The 20,407-nt window shown below is 39.4% G+C and overlaps 1 protein-coding gene across 1 annotated transcript in view; it reads right to left on the bottom strand.

The window, feature by feature from the left end:
* The window catches only part of XPO7 (exportin 7), a 42,213-nt gene extending 23,988 nt beyond the window's left edge, over window positions 1-18,225 (bottom strand). The window contains exons 1-13 of the mRNA XM_019641850.1: window positions 18,183-18,225; window positions 17,408-17,554; window positions 15,051-15,144; window positions 14,333-14,499; window positions 13,209-13,274; window positions 10,750-10,854; window positions 8,582-8,747; window positions 7,888-7,961; window positions 6,198-6,317; window positions 4,625-4,771; window positions 3,678-3,850; window positions 1,288-1,481; window positions 721-826 (exon numbers count right to left, since the gene is read on the bottom strand). Of these exons, the coding sequence (XP_019497395.1) occupies window positions 721-826; window positions 1,288-1,481; window positions 3,678-3,850; window positions 4,625-4,771; window positions 6,198-6,317; window positions 7,888-7,961; window positions 8,582-8,747; window positions 10,750-10,854; window positions 13,209-13,274; window positions 14,333-14,499; window positions 15,051-15,144; window positions 17,408-17,554; window positions 18,183-18,203 (1,580 nt within the window). The 5' untranslated portion in view covers window positions 18,204-18,225. The remainder of the gene's footprint in view (window positions 1-720; window positions 827-1,287; window positions 1,482-3,677; window positions 3,851-4,624; window positions 4,772-6,197; window positions 6,318-7,887; window positions 7,962-8,581; window positions 8,748-10,749; window positions 10,855-13,208; window positions 13,275-14,332; window positions 14,500-15,050; window positions 15,145-17,407; window positions 17,555-18,182) is intronic.
* Between the last annotated feature and the right edge of the window lie 2,182 nt (window positions 18,226-20,407).

Raw genomic sequence — 20,407 nt, 5'->3', positions numbered from 1 at the left:
TGTTTTATTTTCTAGTATACGATAAACATTGACAGATGTATCTCACATTAAACAGAGGCTCTTTGAGGTCCTCAATACTTTTAAGAGGTGAAAACAGTCCTGGTGAAAAGGTTTGAGAAAATCTGCCACAGGATATTAAAAAAATCACACCCTTTTATTTCTGTGTTTGGTAAATTTTTAGAAATCACTAAATGCGCCTTTATAGGTTTTTAGTAAGATGAGAACCACACAGATAAAAAGAACTTGAAATCCTGTAGGTGGAAAGTGTATGGTCAAGAGATTTGAAAGGCCGATGAAACTGTAATTCTATCTTAGGGATTTCAAAGAACCATAGTTTCCGATTAGACTTATTCTGATATGGCAAAAGCCATCCAGATTTCATTCACTCTGAGGTACTGTCCTTAAACAGAACTAAAAGCTACTACCCACTCTGCTTTTCCCAATTCTGTAACCATCAATTCCTTGATGAGTTACTGCAAATGTTGTCTTAGTAAGGACTGTAGGCAGAGCTCTTGCTGTACTTTTAAAAGGTTTTGAAGGTGGACCTTTAACGGTCCTTCATTTTCATGGGCAATCAGCTTCATGAGATTATATTCCCTAAGTGGGGAGGAAAGCAACAACAGAAGGATGTCCAGCTCCTGTGGTCTCAGAACCCAGAAGAGGGTGAGGGGGGTCGGGTCTTAGCAGTGAAATGGAAGCCTCTGGGGAGGGGGCACTTACCGACAGACAAGCTCGCCATCCATAGCATCTTGCTCATCAGTGCTGGCAAAAGAGACCCGGCCACCAATCACTGCACCAATGATGTAAACCAGCCATGTCAGCCTTCCTGCAACAGACAGGAGGAAGACCCATTAGTGTCCCCTCCAGTGATAATTTCATGAAGAAATCCCTCACTGTGAGGTTCATTTCTTATAGAGCTTCCTTAATTTTAACACCACCATGGAGAAAAAGCCATAAAGTCTTCCTTCTCTTATGGAGTATAGCTACTACCCTGCTCTGGTAAGGGTGATGCCAAGGGGGAATTCATTAGATAACCAACATTCCCCTATCAGACAAGGTCATTCTTTTTAGAGTGCAGTCCATTCTTAAAGGTAAACACACCCATTGCAGACAGAATTTTAATTACTCTTCCCTAGTCCCCTATGGCATATAACAAATATTCTTTTGTGTATATGGAGGTAATTGATGATGCAAGAATCCTTCTTGCGGGAAGGTAGGAAAGAGGTGGCAATGAAAGAAAGGGTGCTGACAGCACCTCCCTACGGGCCCGGTTCACTGTCCACTCACCCTCCTGCACAGCGATGTCCATTGGGCTTGCGCTGGCACTCTGCAGCAGCTCCTGATAGGACTGGGCCGACTGGTCAAACAACTGCACGAGGAGCGCACACGTCTTCTCGTACTCACAACGCCCAATTGTAGACAGCTGGTCCAACTGCTGCTGGACCAGGCCTGTATCCTCCAGAGGATCTTCCAGTCCATCTCTGCTCCCAAAGGAAAAAAGGAGGCAGGGCTCTTGAAACACACCTATGGATCCCACCATCGCAGCAGCGCTCTTTCTTCTTCATTTAGCCACTATTTCCAAGAGTAGAGGCCCCCATCCCAACACGACTTTAAGCCAAGGAAGAGATATCAAAAAAGTTGGACGGCAGCTAGATGTCTTCACCCTGGCATCAGTCTCCCATAGGGATATTCCGCTTTTTGGTGTCAATCTTTCAATCTGAATTTCCAGTCCTTAACATCTGTCTGCCTTGATCCCCTCATTCGTATGCTTCTCACCCCTAGGAGCTCTGGGCTCGTAGCTTGTCACTTGTTCTCAACTATAGTAAACTTTGGGACGACAAGTGTCCTGTCCCTCAAGTGAGGCCACTGTGTTTTGGAATTCATAAGTCTTCAGGTTTTAGGGAGGCAACAGGATGCTTCTGCTATGTAATATGACCCCTCAGTGGGCTCTGTGGTGTGTCAAATACAACATTCCTATAGCAAAATGTACAAATATTATGAATGGTCAAACTAAGTAGACGTTTTTAAAGACTATAAATACCAGCACCTGACAATTTTTGCCACCAAATGAGTTTTGGTGCCAAATATGAGAAAATTTAGTTTTCACATCTTGGATTTCAGAATTACAGATGAGGCACTGTGGATCTATTCCAGGTCTTGTCCTATCTACTGGTTCCTAGATTTCAAAATCTTGTCCTATTACAAGCTCTCTAGTGTTACATCACAGTGTGACAATCCAGCAGCAGCAGCACCACCAGCACCACCAATACAACCAGAGTTCATAGTTCGGTGTTCACCATGGTCTACACGCTGGGCCAGGACATAGTAATTTAATCACTATAAAAACTTTGCTCAAGAGTACACAGCTATTAACTGGACCTCTGGGCTGAGAGCCCACACATGTAACCACTCCCCAACATGGTCTCACTGAAACCAGCTGAATCCTCAGGAACTGAAACTATGCAACTAATAAAACAATGCCTTCTAGCGGACCTCACAAAGACTCAGATTTTCAAATGATTCAAGTCACAGACAGACTATATCTCTTATGACAATTAAATGCACTTGACTCTGAGCAAATTAGGAATCCAACTCTAAAAACACCCTGACCTCCAGAGTCCAAGTAAATTCCCCTGAAAATCAGCCAATGAAAAAATATACAAGAGTATTCTTAAAAGTTCTCATCACAAGAAAAAAAAATTGTAACTATATATGGTAATGAATGTTAACCAGACTTATTGTGATTCTCTCGCAATATATACAGATATTGAATCACTATGTTGTGCATCTGAAACTAATATAATGTTATATGTCAATTATACCTCAATTAAAGAAAAAGGTTAAATGAGGTTCTTATGCGTGGGACCCTAATCCAATAGGACTGGTGTCCTTCTGAGGAGAAGAAACAAAAGAGATATAGCTCTCTGTGCGCACACACAGAGAAAAGGCCATGTGAGGACACAATGAGGGTGGCCATTTGCAAGCCAAGGAGACAGGCCTTACCAGAAACCAGCCCTGTTGGCACCTTGATCTCAGACTCAAACTGGGAGAAAATAAATGTCTGTTGTTTAAGCCAAAAAATAAAAATAAACAAAACCCCACAAATAAGAAAGGTCCCTAAACAAAAAATAAATTCACATTACAGAGGTCACTTTTGAAAGGGCCTGACATTTCTTTATCTACAGGATTCTGGTCCAGTTAATATTCAAGTACACAGAAGCCATGTGTTAATGTAATGCAATCAGCTGCCTAGAATGCTTGTATCTTCTAGCAAGCTCTGGATTTTGCAATCTTATTTATCTACTTACTATTTTAGAAGTTCACATTAAGCACCACAAACTTACACATTATAATTCTTATAACCCCGAGCCTATAAATGTTTCTCTCTTATTTGAAGAAAATCAGTAGGACGGACAAACATTATACCGATATACTTTTTATTCAAAGATCTGTTACCGATAACGATAAGAGGGGGGCACGAATAGGATGTTAAAGAGAAAGACTACTTTTTCAGGCTTTATGCTATTCTGCTGCTATGAAAAAAATGATCATTCACAGTATTAGCTCCAATAAGACTCCTATCAAGTACATTTTTGCCAACTGGGTGTCTGATCTCTGGCAAGTCTGACACCAAGCTACCGGTGGGGAAATGAGGGAGGCTGTCCCAGTGTCCTTACCTCAGTATGATGTGCACAGATTCCAAACGGGATGTGATGTAGGCTTTGGTGACTTCAGGAGTATAAGTTTCCAGCATATGGGGCTCTGTGGCTTTCACATATGGCACAGAGGCTGCCAGCCGCTGCCATAGGCTTAGGAGATAGTGCACACTATTTGGGGCAAATTCCCAGTGCTGAGGAAAACCAAAAGAGCAGAAGGCATAGTTCTCATTTTTGTACACAATACACTAGTCTCATTCCACTTGACACAAAGGATAAAGACTTAAAAAAAGATGATAAACTTTTATGGGCTTTGTTTTGTGTATGGCAACTAATCTAAAGTGTTCATTAGTATTTCAGAGATGAAGCATCTAGTAAGAGCTGTCCTATGCTGGATGAGTGAACTTCACCACAAGGAAAACCTTGTGTAAGTGGTTCTCAAACAGTAGCATGCGTTAGCATCACCTCAAGAATTCTTTAGACACCGACGCCAGGGCTCCACCCTACACCCAGTGAACCAGAGTTTATGGGGGGTAAGACCCAAGCACCTTTTTCATCAAGCTCCCCAGAGAATTTTGATGCAAGCCATAAAATTTGAGAACCACATCCCTATATTACATGACTAGGAAAGAGAGATTACTAACTCTCTCCTTACTCTTCTGTCTAGTTCCCTGTTCCACTCTTGCCTTTTTGGGAGGGTGATTCTGAGGGGATTCTCTCTACCTTGAATCTAAATATTATCCTTACAATTCCCCTATGATCCTCTCACAGTACTCCTTGCACTTCTGTAACACACATGAACACATGAGTAGGCTACAACAGAAGCTACTCTGCAGGGTCACCCTATAGGTGCTTATAGTCACCTCTGCCAAGAAAAGAAAAAGAATATTCTTATAAGGTAAAAACCAATGAGCAAGAGAAGAGACTCCAATGTTTAGGAAGGAAGAGCCAAGCAATCCAAGACAAACCTGTAGGCTGGTCACTGTGAAGTTAGCTATCAATCGGATGACGTCTGGGTAGTTTTCCACCTTTACTAATTCTCCCAGCTGATAGTTACTCTTCAGTCGGGCCAGTAGTCTGCAAAACTCATGGTAATTGTTTGGGTCTGATAAACTCTGGTGACAGCACAGGAGGAAAATAAAACAGGAAATGTGATTTCACTATACTCCCGAATGACATTTGGGATGGCACGAAGGGAGGGGGAAATCTACTTTAACTTCTAAGATGAGGACCATCACTCAGGATGACACATCTGTATAATGTTTAAAAACAGTTTTTTAAAAAGGATGGTCACATCTGTTATCTCATCTGTTCATAATAATCATCCTTTGAGATGGGGATGACTAGCCTCAATTGAAGGAGTCTGAAATGGAAGCCCAGAGCACACAATATATTCCTAAGGTAGTAAAGCTGATTAATGGCAGAAAAGGGGCATCATCTAAGACATGGCCAGTCTGTTTGCTTCCCACCAGTTAAAGAAAAGATAATTAAATTTTCATTTCCACATCTGTCAAACTTATCATTAGGCACAACTAAACTACACCAGCAAAGTTACGTGAATGTTTTATATATTTATATTGTTGTTGTTATAAATTTCTCTCTCCCTATATGTTTATATATTTTACCATCTACTTATATCAAACTTGATTTGTCTGCATAGTATGTCAGTATATTTGTTTCCTTATCTATGTCTTCCTCTGTTAGCATAGGAGGGCATTTTGTTTTGTTCACTATCATATCCTTAGCACATGGTAGATGTTTCGTAAAATTTGTTGAATGAATAAATGTATTTTTTAAAAAAGGGACAGAACTGAGTATATTTTATTTTATTTTTTATTTTTTAGCTGAGCCATCCTGCCACCTATTGGCAGCTTAGCGGCAGCTCAGCTCAGGCCCGGCATCGAACCGCTGTTGCTCAGAGCTCAAACTCTTGAGCGAGCTCTTAACCAACTGAGCCACTCAGCCGGCCCAGAACTGAGTATATTTTAAAATGAACTGACTTTACAAATATTTTCTAGTGTAGTGAAGTGAGCTTTAAAAAAAAAAAAAAGATGTTTAGTGACTGAGACTGAAAAAGATAAAAAGGGCAACTGAGCCACGGAACAAATATTCGAATGAGAAATCGCTCCCTTCCCACCTATAAGCAGCCCTATATACTTAGGTCAATAATCTACATTTAAAAAAAATGGAAACAAACAAACAAAAAAATTTAAATTCTTAACTTCTTAGGGAAAAATGACCACAGCTCCATCTTTATTTTCCTGTACAAAGTGATCCTTTCCACAACTCCTGAGTTCCTGAAGTTAGAAGAGACAAACTCCTTTTTTGGGTAAATGTTCTCAAGCATTTTCTACAGATACAGAGTCACTTCAATCATTTGAAAAATGACAGGCTGAGCTGTTTTCTGGGATTTCTGCTAAGTGTGGCCTCTAGATAGATTTCCTTCTGACTCATAACAGGTGCGTGCATGCACAGATACACAAAATCATATGTATCGTATATATGTATATATTCAAATAAAAACAAATCCTGAAATCTTACCTGTGGATTTTCCAGTATTCGTTTAACACCATCGACAAGATGAGAGAGAAACTTGGCCCTCTCTGCATTGTTAAACAGGGATCTTCTAACTGAGGCGATCTGTACTAAGCAGGATAATACCTAAAAACAGGGCACAACCCAAACACAACTGATTTTAAAAAAGACTGTACAGCTATTTTCATGATCCTTTCCCCTCCTATAATGTTCTTCTTTACATAAGCCATTAATTCTGGTCTTTCAACCTCTGCTACCATTTCAGTGATATAGGAAGGTCAAGGAGGGCATAGCTTAGGATATCTGAAACAGCTTTACTCAAAGAAAAAAAGAGCATGACATCCAAGTTGGTCCTAATAACTAAATTCATACTTGGAAATTCACTTAGGTATTATTCTTTGACCACCCCAACTGGCTTCTTTGATTCTTGTTAAGATACATATTTAAGGCTTGAACATACCAAGCAATTCATAGTTTAAATACAGCTTTAGATTTAGGTTTTTTTGTTTTGTTCTTTTAAGGCCTTTTGGCTAATCAGACTTTGCTATGTAGTGCTACAATGAAATAACCAAGTCAGATCTGTGCCATGAAAAAAACAGCTTTTATGCTGAAAACATTTTACCCTTTCCCCACTGTGCTAGATATTTCTCTTCTTTGCCCCATACCAGGTCTATTTTCTACCCTTCTCCACCCTGCTCTGTTCCCTGGGAGGCTGACCTCTGCTGACTAACAACAGCCAAGCTCCCTTGCCCTCTTGCTTCTAGTTGGCTTCATCCATTGGAAAGTACCAGCAGCAGATCAGGGCAGGAGAGAGGTGCCACCCACAGCTTCAGCTCTCTCCAGGGCTCCCTCCCTCGCCCCTTGAAGCTCCCACAATTACTAGTCCAAGGGATGTAGCCACCACCTCTTGTTGGAGTCCCTGAATTGTGTCCACACCTTTATAAACAGTCTTTTTATTCATTACCTTCTTGAGCACATTACCTTTTCCTACAGTAAACTTGATACAAACAATACTGAATTCCTGTTTCTGCTAAAGCGAAGGTCTATGCTAATTTGAAAAAGTACTACAATGACCAGGAAAATAGTTCACTGCAGACACACTATGCAAAACATCCATTACTTTACTGTTTTTTCTTTGTATAGTTTGTAAACAGTATTTTACACCGACAATCTGAAATACCAGACCAAGTCTTTTAGGATCTGAATGAATTTTGAGATTTGAGGAAGTTAATTCTTGCTTTAAAGGAGAAATGCTCTTGAATCATTTCTAAGAGCTTTCTAATGTTATTTAGGAGTAAGTATGCAAATTTGCCTTGGCATTACAGCTTCCATTTATCACTTATATAATATGCCTGAGGGATTTCCAAATTTAGTCAGGACAATCTTCAACTAGACAATATAAGGTGAATCCCCTACTCTAGCCTGTGGCAATCTGAGGTATAGTATAGTATAAAGTCAAGATAACACCAAAAGAGACTGACATCTGCAGCAATTTGTCATTAGAGAGGAATCATTTGAAAAGAATTAAGACTTTATCAGGAAATTTTTAAGCTAGAATCCTAATCTCAAGAGGCTAGATAACTAACCCTAGTGCTTCTATGCTTTACTTCTATGATTCTGTACAACAAAATGAACATAAGACTCATTTCACCAGTGCCACTTCCCAAAAATAGGTTTGCTTTAGAAACTGACTCACCAGAGGTGAAAATGAAGGAGGGATGGAATGATACAGGTCAAAAAACAGCTGCAGAGTTGAAGAATCTAAGAATGCTGGAAGAAAGACCAAAGAGCACTTTATTGAGTATGTTTGCACCCTGCTATGGGCAGACTGCTGGCACTGTCCTTTAGAGAGCATATTTTTCTGCTTCTTTCTGCTTTCTTATCTTACAGAAAGCTTATTTCCTTTGGAAGTGATAAGATAATAGGGATTTGTTTTGGTCCCCCCCCCCTTTTTTTAAGCACTAGTGTTTAGCTCCTCTAAGAAACAGATTCATTGTACTGATTCTCAGAGAACTTAAGACAATCAGGGCTCTGTTCATAGCAAGAATTTTTATCCGTAGGAATGCAAAAACAAACATAAGCACATGTTCTTTTGTTTGGTTTTGTTTTAAAACCTAGACATTACCGCAAATGAGTAAGATAACAGAAGTCTCTAGGTGGTTAACACCAGAAGGTCAAAGTCACATGGGTCAGTAATTAAGAGCTCTCCCAGGCTGGAGGATCTGTAAGATCTTCCCAGAACCTCTCCCTCACTTCAGAAAGACAGATGCTGCAATTCCAAGTGTTCTCTTACAGCAAGTAAGGGACTGCCAGGGGTCCTTTAGATCATCATACTACAGACACTACGGAGAGGTGAGCAGCAGCCTATTTCAGGTGGTGCGATGCTGTACCTGATCTCCAGCTGGTGGGAATCTGTACTGTGCACAGGTCATCTGAGGACTCGTCAGTAGAAGTGCCGATGAAATCAAAGTTCAGGCAGTTATGAGTGAGTTTGAGCAGTTGCATGAGCAAACCGTGCTGACTTTCATCATTCAAGTTTAGATTCTTTCCTGAAGCCTGTAAAAATTACCACATCATGAGCCCCAAACAATCACTCCTCTCTTCCAAGCTTGCTACCAACTCAAGAGCAGGCTGTATGTAGAGCCAGAAAAGGAGGGCTGTATTTCAACACAGCGAAGTGACGTTTGCCCCACTGCGAGATGCTGCCTTAATTTCACTCTGAAAATCCTAGCATCTTACTTACTATTATAACATGTTTCCCACAAAACATGAAGTTGGTATTTAAAGAAATCCCCCTATTGACACTGGTTCTTTACATAGCCACGGGGAATCCTGAAGCAATATGTGTGGTTATTTCATTGCATGTGAGATCCTAGCTATTTCTAGACAGGGCTAACATTAAATTCTGGGAGGGAGTTCTAGTAAGTTTTATATCCTGACTATCTCCCTTCCTCTTTTTTAACATTACCATCACCAGCATCAACAAAAATCTTGCAAACCAAAATTAAAACAAAATCACACTGAGGGCCAGCCGAGTGGCTCAGCTGGTTAAGAGTTGGCTTAAGAGCGCGAGCTCTGAGCAATAGGGCCGCCAGTTTGATTCCCACATGGGACAGTGACGCTGCAGCCTATGCCCACCTGCAACTAAGACTGTACTCAGCACCTTGAGTGGAGCTGCCGCCCGGATGGTTCAGTGGTTAGAGCGTGCGCTCTTAACAACAAGGCTGCTGGTTCGACTCCCACATGGGATGGTGGCTACGCCCACCCGCAACTATGATTGAACACAGCACCTTGAGCTTAGAGGCCACGAGCTGCCGACGGGAAGCCAGATGGCGAATGGCGCCCTCCACAACGAAGATTGAAGAACAACAACTTGGCTGGTCCCCTTCCCCAATTCCCCAACACTGTTTCCCGCCCCCAAATCCCCAATAAAAATATCTTAAAAAAAAAAATCACCACTGAATTTTGTTTATTCACTGGCAGTTTACCTGCCTATTGCTCAATACTGGCCCATAGCTACAGGGACTCTCAAAGTTCATACCAGCTTCGACCTCAGTGACTTGATGGTTTCTGATAGTATCAGTGAGATGATTCAATCCTTAGTTTTCTCAAAAGCTTTTCCCCTCCAGGGGGTAAAATAGCTTTTTCCAGGCAGCTTGCCCAACCTGAGGACTGTCTGGGAATTCTGAGATAAAGCTAAGTAATTGAGGAAAAAAGATGGACATTTTTAAGTGGAGAGACAGAACAAATGCAAACTTGTTTCTAAAACTAAACCTGGGACCTACTGGAAAATGAGAACAAAAACAAAAAAATCCTGAAGTCCCCCAAATGAACCAAGAACCAGAGGCCAGTTCCCTTTAGCTGTCTATAGGGACAAAGCAGCCCAGCATCATTACACATGTGTAGGCCGCAAAGGTTCACAGTTCTTTCTTAGTTCAACTCTATCAATAAATGAATCGCAATACCAACTTTTCTATTTTAAAACAGGTAATTTCCTTATGTGATACTGTCTATCCCTTCAGGTTATGAAATCCAAACGATGTTAAAAATTCAAATTCTGCTTTTCCTTACAGATGTTGCTTGTCTATTTGTTGCTTTTAGCTCAGCAGGGGGCAGGGGAGCCAGCCTAGTTTTAGTGTGCTAACAGTGTCGGCTGAGCCTGCTTTCCGAGCACTACGAATCCAAACGCCATAAAGCTAACAGGCTCTTACTCCGTACAGGAAGGTTTTATGTGGGTCTAAAAAGAGCAAACAACAAAATCTCAAACTTTGTGGTACACTAGATTCCTTTAAGATAGGAACATGGGTAAGGATTTGCTGACTGTTCTTATCTAGGGGAGCAGATCTGAACTAGGGAAACCACAATCCTTTCTCTAACATCAGTGGTCAGTCTGGTAAGTTTCTTCAACATTTTGAAGACAGGTATTATGTAAGAGATGATGATTAAGGAGACGCATAAATGTTCGTGGGGTCCGTTAAGAGCTGACCTCTAACAAGCGTCCACTCATTCTCATCCTTTCAAAAGGAATTGTGAAGCAGGGCCCAGCCTGCAATCTCACCTGTTTTAGTAAATTGCAGGAAAGTGTGAAAATATCAAATAATGACGAATCTCGGAAAGAAGAGGCTATTTTTCTGTGCTTGGTTAAAGGATGGGTGGTGTCTGCCTGTGCAGAAAAATAAACCAATGCAAGTTTTCGAATTAACTTCAAAGAAAAAAAATATTTCCATGCAGACTTCAAATAAACTGGAAAGGTTTCCAATAAAAGCAACATAAATACAAAACACATTTTTAATGTTTAAACTACTGTTAAATCATATAAAGTGAGAGGATGCAAAGGACAAGAAGCTGCTAACAGCTAGCCAGGGTATCACGACTCTAGAGCTTAGAGAGGGAAGACAGAAGAAGGGATGGGAATACCTCCACTGCAAAGTTTTAATTTGCTATACATAAAATTGTTGGCAGATATTGCTAATAATTACTATATTGTTGCATTGCGGCTTAGTTTCAAGAAGAGACAGTAGCAAGACTTGGGTTGTGATAAACAATCCACTCAGGGCTACTACATAATTTCTAAAACAGTCATTAACCAATAGCCACGAACTTAAGATAAATGACGACAGTCTGTAATACTCTCTTCCTTCTTTAACCTATTTCCACATGGAGTTTATACCACAGAAGTGAACACTTCAATTAAATGGTTGGACTGGTCAGTTTCTCTTCTTGTCTTTTCAGCCACATTTGAAAGGTTTTTGTGGTTAAGGACTAAATCTTTTACTTCTTCAGCCATGTCCTCTACTCCTGACACATAGTAGGCACTCAGTAAGTGGAATAGAGGAATTTCAAGGTTGCCAAGATTATTTTTAGTTCAACTGAAAGCTTAAATCTCTTTTACATGCTGACCAAGTCACCCAAGAGGGAGCTCATTTTGCTTCTGGTACACTGAAGAATGCAGCAAGATTTCTGACAACCGAATTATGGACTCTCCTTGATTTTATTTCAAAGTTCAAATAGGAATGGTAACAGAAATTAACTTTCTAATTTAAATCTGACACCCTCCCCCGCAAACTCCAGAAAATTAAGTTACACAGAAGTTCAAAATATTCTTCAATTCTAGCTTCAGTGCTACTGTGTTATCATAAAAATCTTAGATAAATCAGGTATTGCTAGATTTTATATCATATATCACATATAAAGTGTTATGCTGATCATAATACAGGGAATAATTACATGTTAAGTATGTCACACACATTTCTATTGTTGTCTTAATAAAGACAAGTACAATTTTGAAGTTTTTTTTTTATATCAACATTGATGTATTTTGTGGGGCCAAGCTTCAAAGGGGAGAACATGAACCCCACAATCTCTGAGCTTAGTTAACACATGCTTTCCTACTACAAGGGGAACAGTAGTGAAATAAGAAGTTATTAAGAGCACAGGCTCTGGACTAAGACTATGTAGGTTCGAATTCAGATACTGTTGCTTGCTAACTGTGACACCTTAGACACATTACTTAACCTTTATGTGCCTCAGTTTCCTTATGTAGAAAATGGGATAACCACAGTACCTATCTAAGACTATTGTGAGAATAAAATTAGTTAATTCAAGTAAAGTGCTTAGAACAGTGCCTGTCACATAGTAATCACTCGAAAGTGAATGCTATTATTTTGATAATTACCAGCCACAATGGGGATCACATGTGACAGAACACAGCATGGACTCCAGATTTTAACAGGCTATAAGCAAGTGCATTTAAAACAGTACTGATTCAGTTAAAATTTCTAAGGGTTAATAAAAATGTCTGCATAAATATAAGCAATAGCAACAGTGATGCCAATGTAATTATTAGCTGACAAATGAAAGGTGAGATGTTACAACTAACATATTGGCCTGTTCAATAATTATAAAATTTTATCTGGATATAAAAGTAAATGGCTGAAAAAATAATAGCCAGAGCAGAAGAAAGCCACTGGTGTTTCCTCTGTAGTGATCTGTATCATCAATGACTATTTACAAAAAATTATTTGGTATTTAGCCGCATGTTTTATGCATTCTGAAGAGATTCTAAGCAAAATCTTTAATAACAGGATATGGAAACTGATTTTTAAATGGTTATAAACACTAATGTATACAGCAGAAAGGGCACACAATGATGCTGGCTCCACTTTTGTGATCCTTGTTTTGGATTCCTTCTTTTTTATTAGCAAAGCAATTATTTCATTGAAGTTTTGACTTAGAGCCACTGCTCTCATTTCTAATAATGAACATTAATACCAGTGAGGAAAGCTGAGATGGGAGGGTAAAATATTCTGGAGACAGAGGGGGACCAAGAGAAAAAGAGTGAGATAGGCTGTACTTACAGAGGAAAACCCAACGGAACTATTTTGTTTCAAAAGGGCATTAATCACTTACCGCAAAAGCACACAACTGCCAAAAAAGATCATCCCACACAGAGCAGAAAACACCAATACTAAGAAAAAATATGGCACTTACTTCAATGAGGAAGGCTGTAGCACTTACTTGATTAATTTCATTGGTTAGCTGAGATAAAATTGTGACGCCAATGATGCAGTATTCAACACTATCCTGGTAAAAAAAATATAAGGCAGAAAGAGGGGTGTGTACAGCTTGATTTCAGCATTGGGAACGCAGTCATACTTTTGAAATGACAGAATCATGTGTTGCTATTAAAACTGCCAAGACAAGGTAGCAAGGAATTGTAGTTTAAAACTGCTACTTTGCAGGACATAAAACTTAACTGCCATAAAGGAAGACTGCTAAATTTGACTTTGTTAAAGTGGAAACCTTTAGTATTTTAAAAATACCCATAAACATTATACCATACACATTATAAAAGGAGAAAGTGGCAAAACACATTTAAGGTAAGTGACAAATGAATGTGTAACGCAATTTACAAAGAAACTGTATACAACAAGAAAAGGGCAAAGAACCTGCTAAAAAATATACTTAAGATATAAATAGGAAGCTCACTGAAAAACAAAAATTAAGTAGTAAACTAACATGAAAATTTGTTTTGTCTTATTCATAACTCAAACGATAAGATACCAATTTTTTTTTTACCTATTAAACTGGAAAAATAAAAAAGTTGAGCTCCCAGGGTGAAGGCATAGGGAAACAGGCACTCTTTTAATTGTTGGAGGAAGCAACTTTTTTTGAGGGTGATTTGGAAATACCTTTGAAAGCCAAAATACACATATCCCTTTGAATAATTCCAATAATCCCTACGAACACACTATTCAAAGTATGACCAGACAGACAGACAGACAGACAGACACACACACACACACACACACACACACACACACACACACACACGGATATTCACCGAAGTATTTAACAGTCAAAATATAGAAACAAACTAAATGCTCACCCATAGGAGATTAGTTAGTTAAGTTATGGTATTTTAGATTCGAATAGTGTATAGGCATTAGAAAGAATGAAGTAGGGTTTGTCTGTGCTGACAAGTAAACATGCAAAGCCAAGACATATTAAGGGTAAAAAAGACACAAAAGTGAATGTATCAAATAATTCTATTTTGTGTAACTTTTAGAAAGTAGACCAGCATATAAGTAAGTAAATACAGGTTGCTTCTCCCATTCCTATTACACCAAATACATACATACCTGTAAAAACCTTGTGACATCTGTGATTGCATTTCTGAAGACATAGTCATCCTTCTGACAGTCAAACCAGCCCAGTTTTGTGATCCTGGCATATAACTGAATTAGTGCTTGTGTCACGAAAGTAGCCAACTTTGGCCGAGTGGCAAGGTAGTTGAGCACATAGTTCCCTATAAAACAAAAGCAATCTGCATAACAGAACGTTCTGCCAGGGAAGGGTGTACATCTTTGAATGTACTAAATTGTCCAAGAAATGGTAAAGTTACACTATTAACCCTAAGCTCCCTTAATTCTTCATGCTACTGAGAAATGGGGCTTTGAATCAGAGATCAGTAGGCTTTCCGACTGAGAATTTTATACTTGTCACAACAAAGAATCTGAAGTATGGCAGCCTTGAATCTGCTCCTAGATGGTTAAACCTGTCTGCACAGAATTCCATACCCTTAACAATGGTTGCCGTAGTCATCAGTGGCAGTAAAGACTGAATGAAAGAAACCTTCTGACAACAAAAGAGGTCACTTAGGCTTTATCTAGAAGTAATTACTGTGGGCCCACTTCACTTTATTAAGCCCAAAATTCTGGGAAAAACTGGATTCCATATCTTCTGTATGCTTAGCAATTTCAGAACATTATCAAATAAGCAACATAAATTTAACTATCACTAAGCACATCACTAAACAAACTAACTTCTTTAAGAGAGAACAGATAATTCTCTACTTACGGATATCTATTCGTTGTTCCAATGGTAGAGGGTTGTTTGTGCGTGATACAAGCTTTGTAAGGCATGTAGCTGCCAGTAACTGGGAGTACGATGACTGTGAAAAGAGGTGGGGGGAAAGGACTTAGAATTCAATTTTACTGAGTTAGTCGTAAGGTGTTTTATTTGGAGATCTGTGTTCAGATTCAAGAAAAATTAGTTTTGTTATATTTGATCCTCTGGATTTCAGAGGGTCTATCATTGTAAGGAAAAGAGGCCCATGCAGCATATGTGCTCACGGGGCTGATTTCAATCATGAACAAGGGGCAGGAGAAAGTGAATGGCTGGATCAAACTGATTCCAATACAGATATCTGCGTCACTTCAAGGGGGCAGGTGCGAGAGGGGAGCTTTTGGGGAGATACTAAGATCTTTAGAAGACAAATCTCTTCTTTCATTTAAACCAAGAAATCTCCCATCAATAGCCTTGTTATAGTAATGTTTCAAAAAGTTTTACTTCAAAATATTCCCAAAGTCACCTCAAAATATTCCTATAGTATATTAGAAAGGGGGGAAAAAGAGTATTAGAAGGAACCCTCACATTATGCTGTACAGTTAATCCCCAAGTTATATATTTTCATCAGCACAGCTATCAATCAGCTACAGCTTTGAGGAATGTATATGCTAGTTTTAAAGTAAATTAATTACAATTATTTATGAGAAAGAAAAATTGTGCCCATAGCAATGGAACAGCATTATCATATTCTCAAGTATGGGTTTTAATGAATTTTAAACTTATGCAGAATCAGAATTATCTATGTGATCATAAAGTGTAAGAGGGAGCCATGTGCGAATTCCTCCATGTGGCTACATTATATGTCATATAAGAGGGACAGATGCACAACCATGAAAATAATTTAATCAAGGGTCAAGGATAATTTTCTGTGAAACCAAAAGTCCTTAAGACAGGAGGCTATCCACAGGCATTATATAATACCAGCAGTTATAAAAAAAAAATTTAAGGTTCAGAAAAGAAATCTATACAAGTGACTGTGACATGTGATTTCTTTTCAATCCCCCTGAACATGGTTTAAGCCGATTAGAGCACATGTGTCAAATCACTCCTAATGCAAGAGGGGCTGCTGTAATTATAGAATATAGTGTATAACTATAACTACAAACTATGTAACATGTAAACGGTCTTTACACATAATTCCAATAAATCTAAGTCACTGAGAAGTCAATAGAGATCAAACAGAAAGATCCGCTATAATTGTGTTTAGAATTATACCAATCCTCTGATTCTAGCCTGCAGACTGTCGGCATGAGGGTTGGGAGTTAACCGAGTCAGATGTGACGCCGTGGGGCTCCGGCAGGAGCCAGCTGGGCATCTCCCAGAGTACAAATCTAAGTGGATCAATCCTAAGATCGGATGATTTCGGGTGACTGGAAACAAAGACACAAAATACCACATGTGAAAACAGAACAGAGCACTAGGTAATCTCTACCACGACTCTGCCACCTTCAGATGCTTGGAGGAGTTAGCTTCCCCAGCTACTAAAGGATAGTTTTTAGACAACTGTAATTTGTTCTATTTAGTGCATAATACTGTAACACTACTAATGAAAAGTAAAAAATGATCTAGGATTCCACCCTCTCAACAAATCAGTTGCTTTCATTCTTTTCTCGTTTCCCGTCAGCCTTAAGTATCACGCTAGCTGCTCGTCCGGCTGGGATTCTGACATTCTCAGTGCCCTTTCATGGAACCCTGGTTGGAGTCTCACCCTTCCTAAGACTTCCGTCTTCCCAAAAATATTAATTCAATCAAATGTCTCATTAAAGGCATTACTTTGATCACTGCATTGCCATCTTTAGCTTGAAGAGGCTCTAATTCTGTTTTTTAAAACTGTAACTTCCAGTTATTTTCATCGTCAAGACTATTTCCCCCCTATACTTCTAAGGCAGTAAGAAGCAGCTATGGTACAAAGGAGGAAAAACAGAGAGGACTGGGGATCTTGTAAGGTGACATGGGCTTTGTGAATAAGAAAGGTTCATTTATGTACACAACCCCATCTCCTTTGTAAAGGATATGAGGTAGTACTTAAGCGTAAACAACAGAAAGGGAGTCCCAGAAATTTGATTCAAGATGAAAAATGACAGGATGAAAATATATGTTCCATGAGATTTTCCTGACAGGGTTGTATGGCCTTTGTTTTTTGCCAACCTGGCAGATATGGTGCTTTTTAGAAGTGAAATTAAGAAGGCAGAGGCAGCTAGAAGGATCAAGGAACAGAAGCTGTCCCAGTCCACCTCTACACTTAGAACCAGAATATATTTTCTTAAACCCCTGTTATCCTTTAGGATTTTTCAAATCTTACGTACACTTCCTCTTTCGAGGAGTAGCTGGCACTTGCTCAGGCAATCAGGGCTGTTGGTGAATTCAACCAAGGCTTTCTCTGCCTGGAGTCGAGTGGTTGTATCTGTGGTTTCATAGAGCTGTTTGCACAGATTCTCTAGCTGGGCCAGGCTCTGGAAAAGATCAGTCAAGAAAGAAATCGGTACAGCCTATATATACAAAGTGATAATCAATGACGAGAGACTTGCTTCTTAACTCTGAGGGGTAGCTGGGTGACCTTATCTAATAATATCCATTTATAGCTCGTTTTTGTTTTTTTTTAAAGCTGAGCCATCCTTCCACCTGTTGGCAGCTCAGCAGCAGCTCAGCTCGGGCCAGGAATCGAACTGCTGTTGCTCAGAGCTTGCACTCTTGAGCGAGCTCTTAACCAACTGAGCCACTCGGCCAGCCTAGTATAGCTTGTTTTTAATGCTTTAGAAGGCAAAATGATAGAATGCCTAAAATATCTATACACACTCCCTTAAAGATCAATCACAAATGATACATTTTTCCCTTGAAAATACCCATCCTAAGCTTTTCCCAAAGGTTTTCAAATAAAAATTCAGAACTTACATGTTCCCCCAAATTATGAATACTAGAGGCACTGCTGTAAAATTAAGCACATAAACACATTCTATAGAGGTCACATATATCTTTACAGTTTTAAATATTTTCCCTTTGCCTAGTAGTTATCAGCTCACAATTATGTGTACGCATAAAGATGGCCAACCTCTATGAGAGTTTCAGAATGCATGTACGCACCTTCCTCCCTGGGTCCCTCATGGCTAAAGTTCAGCAGACTCTCTTCTGTTGTACTTTAAACTCTTGCTTCGGTTCCAAATTTAAAGTGGAAGGGTCAAAATAAATGCAACCCTAGCATATGCTCACACAGAGATAAGACAAGGAAACGCCCCCCCAACAAACCCTTCTCCCCAAATCTTGAACCAGTTCCAGAGAGGCAGGAAGGGGATGGGTGTGTGCTTTGGTCAAAACCCAAAGGGATGCAAATCTACTTCCACTTAATGCGGTGCTGAAAAGCAAAGAGGAAGGAACTAGTAAGAGTTGATTTAACTACCACCTTTCACTAACTGGAGAGAAGGCAAATAAATATCTGTTAGTCTTTAAAGGAACGGTTTGGACTTTAAGAAGGAATCTGCGCCTATTTTCTACAGTAGCAAGCAAGATTTGGTTTAAATAGTTTGAGGGATCCTACTATTAGAAATGACAATTCTGACATGAACAACAACAACAAATAATAATAATAATAATTAAACAAACTAACCTTAGTAAATAGCCTAAAATATATTACACAGACTGCTCAAGGCTTTTATTATCACTTTATTTCATTATGCTGTGACTTTATAAATCAGAGCTTTTCCACTAGGCAGGGAAGCCCTTAGGGCAGGATACCTACTTTACTCAACATGATTAATAAATTTCAAACATTAACCTAAAAGAAACAAGAAAGAAAAATACTGACACTCTAAGATGATCCGTCTCCCTGCAGAGAGACCCCTCCGCCCCCCCAAGAACAAACACAACCTTCCCCACTCCAAAACAAAACAAACAAGCAACCCTTCACAACACGTTGGGGCTGATTAGACTTATGTTTAATTGGTTCCTCTCTGACTTCCACTTAATACCTTCTTCAATTCAAAAACACAGAGAAAACTGCACCAAAGCAGATCTCAAGTAATGAAGTTCTTTCTATAAGCAGTGCCTGGATTTTTTCAGACAGCTTATAAACACAAGGAATAGAAGTAAGGCTAATTAGTTGCATACAGTCCATAAAATACATGTGAAAGTCAGTGATTTGCTTGCCAATATTGGCCCAAGACCCTAATGAGAAATGAATCAGTTTAATTCTAGATCCCCACATTCCTAAGGGATTAAATCTCCTTTACAAGGTTTTGTTTCAACCTCGCAGGCAAGTTCTCCATACCCCCCCCCACCCCCTCATAAAATGATTCATTTAAAAGAAAGAGTACAAATTATTTAAAAATTAGGCAGCACAGAAGACATCAACAGAAAGACACCCTAACTAAAATGGAAAGATGGCTGAGAATGTGGTGCTGGGTCTGAGGGAGCAGCCTCAGTGACCTCATAACCTCACACAGCCATCAGCACACGCTTTCCAACATCCTGAACAGACACTCCCTAAACAGTCACGCTGCTTAAGGTATAATGCCGCTCCTTAAAATCTGATCAGTCAGTTCCGGGAGCATCCCTAGTGTCACTCTGGTTTATGTTTATTACAGTGACGTTGTTCACATGACAATGGCTAAGCATCTGTCACCAGCAGTTCCTTACTGCTAAAAACCCACATGCAGGTTATGTTGAGCTTTTCTCGTTGTTGTTTTGTTCTGATTTGCTTTAATTCAGCAGACGAAAACATACTGCAGGGTAAGTCTGGTAATGAGTTCTCAGCTCAGACAACAAGGCTGTTCGTTTAAAAGACAAAAAAGTAATTTGACCATTTACACAAACAGTTTGAAGAGCTAGAGTTCTATTTCTTTGTTTCCAGAAGAACAAATATGAGACAGTTTTGTTTTCCCAAACAATTAGTAGGAACGTCTAATAACTACAGGGGTAAGAGTCATTTTATTTGAGTTGCCCATGCTCCCCATGGAAGTAGAGAGGCTGAGACATTTACGTTACGTTCTTTTTGGATCCTCGTGTTCCCAAAGCAAATCTAAATACTTAAGACTATTTTGAATCACCTTTTTCGGGACCCAGAAAAAAATATTTATCCTACAATTATGTGATTAGCTGTTAAAACTAGTACTTCACATTTAGGGCAGCAATAGCTCACGCCAGCCTCTTTCCCCTTTGCCAGATCACACCTGGATGAAGCCTCCCATTCACCCGTTCTTATTCAGGATGGCTATCACGTGATGCCAGTTCAGTCACACAGAAGCCTCCAGAGAAGAATGTCTACTTTCTATTCCTGAGATTGCCAAACCTATAATCCATAGAGAAGCTTCCAC

This window comes from Hipposideros armiger, unplaced genomic scaffold (assembly GCF_001890085.2).
Source record: "Hipposideros armiger isolate ML-2016 unplaced genomic scaffold, ASM189008v1 scaffold_64, whole genome shotgun sequence".
Taxonomy (NCBI): domain Eukaryota; kingdom Metazoa; phylum Chordata; class Mammalia; order Chiroptera; family Hipposideridae; genus Hipposideros; species Hipposideros armiger.
Note: the sequence above shows the minus strand (reverse complement) of the source record. Positions and strands in the feature narration are given on the sequence as shown.